Source organism: Gadus morhua, chromosome 16, assembly GCF_902167405.1.
Source record: "Gadus morhua chromosome 16, gadMor3.0, whole genome shotgun sequence".
In the NCBI taxonomy this organism is placed as follows: Eukaryota; Metazoa; Chordata; class Actinopteri; order Gadiformes; family Gadidae; genus Gadus; species Gadus morhua.
Window position 1 is genome coordinate 24,984,030 of NC_044063.1, and position 8,378 is coordinate 24,992,407.

At 41.3% G+C, this 8,378-nt stretch overlaps 1 protein-coding gene across 1 annotated transcript; it reads right to left on the reverse strand.

The window, feature by feature from the left end:
- Positions 1 to 39: 39 nt before the first annotated feature.
- Positions 40 to 5,442, reverse strand: LOC115561767 (uncharacterized). The gene is made up of 14 exons (XM_030381995.1): positions 5,154 to 5,442; positions 4,620 to 4,712; positions 4,255 to 4,335; positions 4,053 to 4,121; positions 3,786 to 3,938; positions 3,260 to 3,656; positions 2,857 to 3,142; positions 2,471 to 2,704; positions 2,232 to 2,323; positions 2,008 to 2,112; positions 1,710 to 1,903; positions 1,315 to 1,479; positions 486 to 739; positions 40 to 271 (listed from the first exon to the last, which is right to left on the reverse strand). Exons 5-14 carry the CDS (start codon positions 3,890 to 3,892, stop codon positions 249 to 251), a joined length of 1,857 nt encoding a protein of 618 aa, XP_030237855.1. The 5' UTR covers positions 3,893 to 3,938; positions 4,053 to 4,121; positions 4,255 to 4,335; positions 4,620 to 4,712; positions 5,154 to 5,442; the 3' UTR covers positions 40 to 248.
- Positions 5,443 to 8,378: the final 2,936 nt, after the last annotated feature.

Below are 8,378 nucleotides of genomic sequence, written 5' to 3' on the forward strand. Positions count from 1 at the left end.
TTAATTTCTCCACATATTCTGTATGAACTTCAGAATCAATTTGATTTTATGAAAAAAAGTTTTAATGTTTAAAAATCTTACTGAGGGAATTCAGTGATCCCAAAAACACACATCTTACATTATGGAAACCAATGACATAAGTCTACATTTTCAAAATATTGCTTTATATCCGGAGTTCTCTGGTAGTCCTTTCAGACAAGACGGCAGGTTTGATGCCAGGACAAGCCCTGGTTGGTGCAGATCGTCTTCTACTTTTGCGGGAGTGGTTCACCTTGACAGAGAGTAATAAAAATCAAAATGTAACATTGGACAAAATTGCAAAGTTAGGTATTACTAGCCAGATAAAAAGATTTAACTTTATCTTCCATCGATTATGTGTTTATGGACAATCTAACAGGTAACATATAAGGAGAAGTTATGCTCCTTCTCCAATGAGAGATGTTATTAAAAAAAACAGTAGGTGTCACAATCACATGTCAACTCACCACGACCTCTGCTGCGTTGAGTCTCCAAAATTTGTTCCGTTGATGGTGCAGGGACACCACTGAGAGTCCCAAGTCGTCGGGGGTCATCTGGTCTCATCGCTCTTTTCCGAGGCATGCCCCTCCCTGCCGCCAACTGGTCCAACTTGCAGCGTAGGATGGCACACTGGCGGTCTTTTATGTACTCATAACTCTTCTTGACCTTCTTTATGTACAGACAGAAGCCACCGCTTTTTTTGTTGTACATTTTGTGGTAGCTGACAGGACACAAAAAGTACAGTTACCAACAAATAAAAATGTGGTAAGTTGATATGAGATGTGTTTCACTTTATAAGGAGAATAAACAAAAGATAGACTATCAAAGAACAATATAGTATATAAAGGGTGTATTTTGAATTCCTCAAATAAATGTTCAAACAGACTTCAGACTTGACCTCATTGTCGTTGTACCCTCCACAACCATGTCACGCCCAGTGGGGAAAAAAATGTCATTATGACATGAGGTGGTAGGCCCTGTCAGCGGTCAACCGACTTTTTAGAGTGCAGCACAGACACAGTACTTCGGCATGACCAGTAGGTTGGTGGGCCCCTATAATGTGGTCAAGCTAAAAATCTGACAACACACACTACTAGGGGTTATACCTTCCACAAATGCAATTGCACAGCTGTGCAATCTTATTTATTGCAAATTACACTTATAAGTGACTGCTGTAAAGGTTTTTGCTTTGCTATGATTTTTTGACCAGCACCCAATTACACACCAAATCTACTAATTATCTGTTCACGGGGGAGTCAGAATTATGATTTTTTTGTGTTTTAAACATCAACATACCTGTATTTGCCATCTGCCTTCACATAGTAGGGTCGGCTGCAGTGTTCATTGTAGTCGAGGGCAGCTAAAAGTGTTCGGGCCGCATACACAGGTGGTACGAAGGCGATTCGTTTTGATGCGTACATCAGAAGGTGTGCATGGAAACACTCCAGGGCACCAGTGGATCTGGCATCAGAGAGGGAGGAAAAATTAAAGATATGATTGGTTACATAACTTCAGCAAAAACAATTATTACTAAATAGTAATGTAGTTTCAATCTATTATCCCAAAGTACACAAGAGCTGCATTTCTTGTCATTCTGTAGAAGGCCATTATGTATGTACTGTACAATAATAAATGTTACTAGTACAACACATCTAAACAAAAGCTTATTATATTGAAGGCTGACTCATTACCTAAAGGTCAAGTACTTTGGAATCGTCTTTGACCACCTCTCATCCATGATCAGTTCTGTGATTTTGCGGTGTGCAGTGCTTCCCTTTGGAATAAGCTCCTTGTTGCCATTTTCCTCCAATGGGCCATGGTAACAGCCGCCAAGTCCCCACTGGTGTTCTCCGGTGACATGGTGTAGCAATCCTGTCCACATGTCCTGAATAGGCAATTCAGATGAATATGAAAAAAAAATTGTTATAATGTATAATTTCAATACATTGACAATACACTTACTTATAGAAATTACAGTGAAAAACATACCCAGAAATCCTCCACTGTATTTGCTGCCTTGCAGCAGTACCAAAAGTGGTTGCAGATATCCTTCTTCCAGACAAGTAATAGTGAACAGCCTTTTTGGAGGCCGGCCTAAATTGAAAAAAAGAGAATGATTCTGCTTCAGAATGATAACTAACAAATATATGACATTTCTAAAATATTTTTTGAAAACAAATACAGTAATCCATCTTTACATAGCAGTAACTTACAGCATGGATTTTTTTGCCAAGATTCTTGGCTCCGTGCCACATGTCCAGCGTGTGCTTGACGCCACTGTCCTTGTACAGCCCTTTGTTTTTGTCTGGAAAATAATGATTACAAAAATACACAGTATAATATCTCAGTATAATTGCCAACTGTTTTGTTGTTATTGTTTTTCTTCCAATAATTCTTAAAATCATACATTGTTTTTCCAAACCCAATTAGATGCATCTACAGAAGCACTTACTGAATAGGGCCGATATTTGGCTGTGTGCATCAGTGCAGAACTCAATGACATCAAGATCTTGCTTCAGCGTGTCTAATGTCTCTATAAAGGCCACCTTCTCCATGTTGGTCGATTTCCGCGAAGTCTCACGCTTGTCCACATTCACCACGTTGATTATTTGTCTTGTGGCATTGTCCATGGCAGTGTACGTACAGTACTGGGCGCAGAATCCTGGACTGTCCATCCTTCCATCTCCTTAAAATACAGACGACAAAACAGAATATGATGATAAATAAGTTTGTGGTGCCAGAACATGCATGAAAATGTGGATGCGTCTTGCATAATTGTTTATGTTCTTAGTTTACTATGGGTGTGTTGATGTATGTGTGTGTGTCGGTGAAACTAACCGAGAGCAACAGTTGGTCCTAATGTCTTCACATTGGCAATCACTTTGGCTCTTCTCGCATTCCAGAACGCCTTTATAGTGTCCACACAGTAGTTGTCTTGGATGCCCGCAAAGTATCTCTCATTGATCATCCCCATATTCATGAAGTTGAAAAGCATTTTCACCTTTGTGTAGTTGTTGCCTGTGAGCAAAATGTTGGTGGCCATTAGAAAGTCTCCTAACTGACTGCCAAATTTTAAAGTTGGTTGGGAAGACCACCGCCACACGATATGACCTTGAGGACACAGCTGAAAAAGGGGCAGGAGAAAACACATGGAAAAAATGTAATAAGTGAAGTAATATAAAACAATGATAATATTTTGTATTAAAAACGAAATTACATGTGCTACCAAAACATGACTTACCCATTCAATGACGGCAGCTGTGACCCTTGACTTGATGTTAATCTCAAAAGGTCCTTTTGCCTGACATTGTTTTTGGGTGATGGGGTCCTTCCCATTACAAGAATCTATTGGCAAAGCAACAAACTCACAAAGCTGCCTCAGACAGTCATGGTAAGCAATAGAAGCCGGTTTGCCAATTATATCCTCTTCCACCTCAACAGTTATCTCTGATCTATTTGGTTGCCTTCTTTGCTTTTTTTGGGGAAGATGTTGTGTCTCTTGCTCTTGCTCCAGCACAGAGAGATCTTCTTCATGATCATCTTGATCTGTGTCGTCTCCCGTGTCATGCACAGTGTCTTCCATGGTGACTGATGGACATTCTTCAAGGATGAACCCAGTATTCAGAGATCTGCCTTTGCTGTAAAAATGAACGAATATTTCTATAGTATTTCAAATTATTATTAATACTAATAATCATAAGCGAAATATAAAATCAGGTAAAAAAATGTCAAAACAGGTTGGTTATGAAGATTGATAATAACCATACCACACACGAAAAAGTGGCACGTAATCTGGGTCGTTGCTGTCATTGCAGTCAGAGTCTTCCTCTACAGTGTCCTCCTCTTCCAACAGCAAATCTGATTGCGCCTCCATGTCTGGATGCCAAGAAGGATCGTATTCGTCCTCATCGTGGTCAATGCTGATGACAGACAACCCCAGCTAGTTACATTATGTTACATACACAGAATTTACAGAAATAATAACCCATAAAATATCATGAAAAGTCTCATCTTATGTCCTTGAAAACACTTACATAGAGTTTGTTATATCATTAAATGCGTCCTCATTGATGTCACCCAATCTTTCATCTGCTGATGTAACACTGCATTTAGGAAATCAGAAAGAAAGTCAGTATTACATAATTATACATTTGGATGAGTGAATAAAAGGACTCTTCACTTTAAAAATATGTTATTGTTAAACATTTGACAAGTAAAACCTAGGTACCACTGTACCTTGCTTGTATTGTGAGAAGTGAGGTCTCAGCCGAGTAGCTGTCCAAACCCTCCACTCCATGAACAGAGAAATCCTCCTCTCTACAGATGTATACATGAAATAAATAATGGGCATTTTTCACAACATTAGATAAGTTGCTGCCACACAGCACATGAGTAGAGACGACTTATAGTGTTCTGGAAACATCAGTTACATTTCTCATGTTCTGATGGGGTAGGGAAACGGTATAGCATCAGCTCTAGGTTTGATTTCACACCAATAACGTATCACTTTTAACAATGTACTTGTTCATGCCATCGCAAAACACAACGCATGTGTGATCCACGTTGATGGGCAAACGATAACATTAACAAACAAGGCTTACCGTTCTGAAAAAGATTCGGCAATGGTGGACAATGGTGGCGGAGGAGGCCTCTTGAAACCATGTTTTACTGGCGTCTACGTTGTTTTTCCGTAACTAAAACACAAACATGCACATGCAGTGCACACACAAATATTAACGTGAGTGGGCGGGTTGTACCAGCAGAAAGTTAAAATATGATAAACTGTACCTTGTACTGAACATGGAAACAGCGACAAACACAGATATGATATGACTTACACCTATGATTTACACACACATGGACAGTTAGCACCCTGCTAACTGCTGCCTTCGGTGTATGAATGTGTGTGTGAATGAGCCAAAACAATTTAAAGCACACTAGTACTGTGTAAAACGGTGAGGAAGACTATAAGTGGAGAATATTTCTTTATTTCCCGAGCAAACTGCTTAAGTAGCTGGAGCTAACGGTAGGTCCGTTAGCATTATGCTAAACGTGATTCCGGTAAGTGTCTGCAACAAATAGTCAATCGTAAGGTTATATGATGTTTTTGGTTATGTTATGCAAAATAAAAGTACCTTTCCAGCAGAAACTCCGCGACCATTTCATCCGATTTTAGCTCTGGCTGCAGCTTCATCAGTTCCCTCCATTGCTCAAAAGCAGAGCCGATGTTTACTCGACGTTTTCCTCTTGCAGTATCGAGTTCTTTTTTTCGGGTGACCATCTCTGCTAAACTTTTGTTTTTCCCCCTGGGAGCGGTTGTTTCAGTACGTGGTGTACCACTTTGGTCCGCCATCATCAGCCGCTACTCGCTACGGACTGCCGTGGAATCAAAACAAACCCTCTATTTGAGGACGCGCCTTGATGACGCGGGCCCGAATGCGCCACAAGAAGCAGACGGAAAACCGCGAAAAACCTGCATGTCCATCTAGCAAACAGACAGGTCTGTCGGCCAATAAGATCCTTCGGTCCGAAGAATCTTATTGGTTGAAGTTTTCACTAAATATTATGAGGGTGAAATAATTGTTTGTTTTTACTCCTGGTGGGTCTGTCTTGCATTTTAGAGTGTTATTACCTTATTAATACCAATTTAATCTTATCCAAAAAAAGTGTAAAAATGCAACAAAGGTAAGAGTCCCTTTAAAGATGCACCTTGTACAAACTGTTTATTGTATCAGAGAGATGAAAGAACACTGTGAGAAAAGGTGTGTTTTGAATTGAAGAGTATTTTTTGTGTATTTTGGTTTGTTTTAAGAACATGGAAAATATGTCTAATTAGTCAACATATGGAGTAATATGATGCTGAGTTTAAAATGCATGGACAATGTGAAGATAAACGTAACCTTCAGTAAATTGAGAAGTTAAATGAATAAATATAACTAATGAGGATCTGAAAAGACAAGTCACGTCTCCCGTGTCAGCATTCTTTTCTCTTTGTTTCAGTTATCTATAATCTGTCCACTGCGATCCCACCTGGGACCCGTTACAGATTCTTGGGGGCATCGTCCGGGATCGGCGCCACCTTCTGGCCGGACGCTGATCCATCCTAATGACATCTAGGACCAATGACCAACGCAGACGCTGACGTGTGTGGAGGCCTGCTGTGAACGTGAACGAGTGGAGAAACCCTGTCCCAGAACAGGAGACCGTGCATTACCGAACTGCATAACCTATCGTGAGGTAGGAGAGGAGCAACTATGGCTGACAGTGGAAGGAAGCACCTAGTGTGGGACATTAGGAAGAGTCTACTCGCCTTGTCAGGAGAAGAGCTCTACCAACTTACCAAGACCGTGGGTCCAGTGTCGGGCAAAGAACAGTCCGAGCTTGAGGAGGGAGACCAGGAGGGATGTTTCGAATATATCAACGCGTTTATGTACAGTAAGCAGTTGCTTGATTCAGAGGACAGTGGTATGGTTGATTTAATGATGTTGAAAGATGCTGTTGATGATGTGGTTGACGCACCGTGGTGCAATGTTGTTAAATGCGATGGGTAATGTTGAATCAAATACCATGCAGACTGACACTTATTCATTTCGCCCTGCTCACACTATTGATATTAATGCGACCCAGTCAAACCAAATTGCCACTGAAACCTACCATAGGTGACACTCCTAAACAGATAACTCCAGCTGTTGTCAGCTCTAGTCCCGCCACAACTGTCTCATTCAGCTCTGCGTTGCCTAGCCAAAGTACTGATAGGCTTAGCGCTAGTACATTGACTTTTGTCCCAACTTCAGAGCGTATCTAGTGCTACAATGCTAAACACATCTGACACATCCAACACTGAGTTGTTAAAAGTGTTGGCTAGCTATGAAGACCTTAGCAAGAAGCTAATACAGTGCATCCCAATAAATGCTACACACTCACAAGGGGACTTGCAACCGTCCTCACTCTCATTCAGCAAGCCTGAAAGTGAACCGCCAAACAGTAAACCCGTCTGCTAAATCTGTCACTCAGCCAGGCCGTGAGGGGATGATCTCCATGAGAGAACTTCCTTCCTTCAAAGAAGTGAGTTTAAAGTGCAAGGCGGACAAATTGGCGACCAATCAGCAGACATCAGTTACAATAATGTCTGCAAACAGATTGAAGAAGGAATCAAGGCACGTTTCACTGAGGCAGAAATAGTCCGTGGTGTGTTAAGAAATAATCAAACCTGGAATTTTCAAAGATATGCTAATAAGTAAGGATGACATAAACACTGACTGAACTTAAGGGGTTCCTCCAGACCCACCTAAGGAAAAAAACAGCACAGAGTTATTCCAAGAGTTGATGTGCGCAAAACAGATGAAAATGAAACGCCACAACAATTCCTTTACCGTGTGATAGGCTTGAAACAGCGTATCCTATTCACATCTAAACTGTCAGATACAGGAAATAAATACTCTGCAGCTACAGGACAAGATGTTTTCCTGCATACAGTGTACCAAGGATTTGGAAACAAACACACAGACATACGCCGAGAACTAAAACCTCTCCTTTCAAACAGTGACGTCAGTTGACGAGACAATATTACGCCATGTAATGCAAATCCAAGTGAGGAAAGCGAGAGACAGAAGAGACTCGGCTCTTCCCGTCGACAAACTGCAACAAATGTACACAGCGCACAGCTTGAACTTAACGCAGTTAAGGGGTCTAGCAATAAACAAGAGAGTGCAGACCACAAAACAAGGTCGGATCCACTTAAAGAACTTGCCGCTAAAGTAGATGCACTTACAAAAATGGTGGAGGTCATGCAACAACACACCCAACCACAACCATTCTACAGTGAGCACCGTTTCAACCAAAATAAGGCTCAATCCAGGCGTGGAAAGCCCTTTGGTTGCCCGAAATGTGTTGAACAAAACCGTCAAAGACTGTCAACATTGTTTCATTTGTGAGGAGGAAGGACATCGGGCAGCTGGCTGTCTAAAGCGACAAAATAAACAGGGAAACTTCAACCGGCCTCTGTAGAGGGACATCCAGTGACCGGATCTGAAAGACAGTCCCAATCTAAATGTTCAACAAAGGCTAATTGTGACAATCATACCAGCTTTAACTCATCCGCTGCAACAACAGTCAGCAGACCAAATAACTGTAAACAAACAACTCAGCCTTCTCCTAAGCCACCACTTACCAGCAAGAGGAGCTGTTGCCAACCTAATTGGAAGAAAAGCCTTGTTCAAAGTAATCTCAACGGGCTAGCAGTCACCTCATTGCTAGACACAGGGGCACAAGTTAGCATGATAAACCGTGCCTGGAAAGACCAATACCTGCCTGACCATGATATTCACCCAGTGTCTGAAATATTGAAGAAATAGAGGAAC

Bases quoted from the DNA above. Each gene is read 5' to 3' on its own strand.
- LOC115561767 (XM_030381995.1), bottom strand. From the start codon at position 3,892: ATGGAGGCGCAATCAGATTTGCTGTTGGAAGAGGAGGACACTGTAGAG. The intron at 2,324-2,470 runs GTAAGTGCTTCT...ATTATTTTCCAG, and splicing joins CCAAATATCGGCCCTATTCA to ACAAAAACAAAGGGCTGTAC. The intron at 1,904-2,007 runs GTATGTTTTTCA...TTGCCTATTCAG, and splicing joins ATACAGTGGAGGATTTCTGG to GACATGTGGACAGGATTGCT.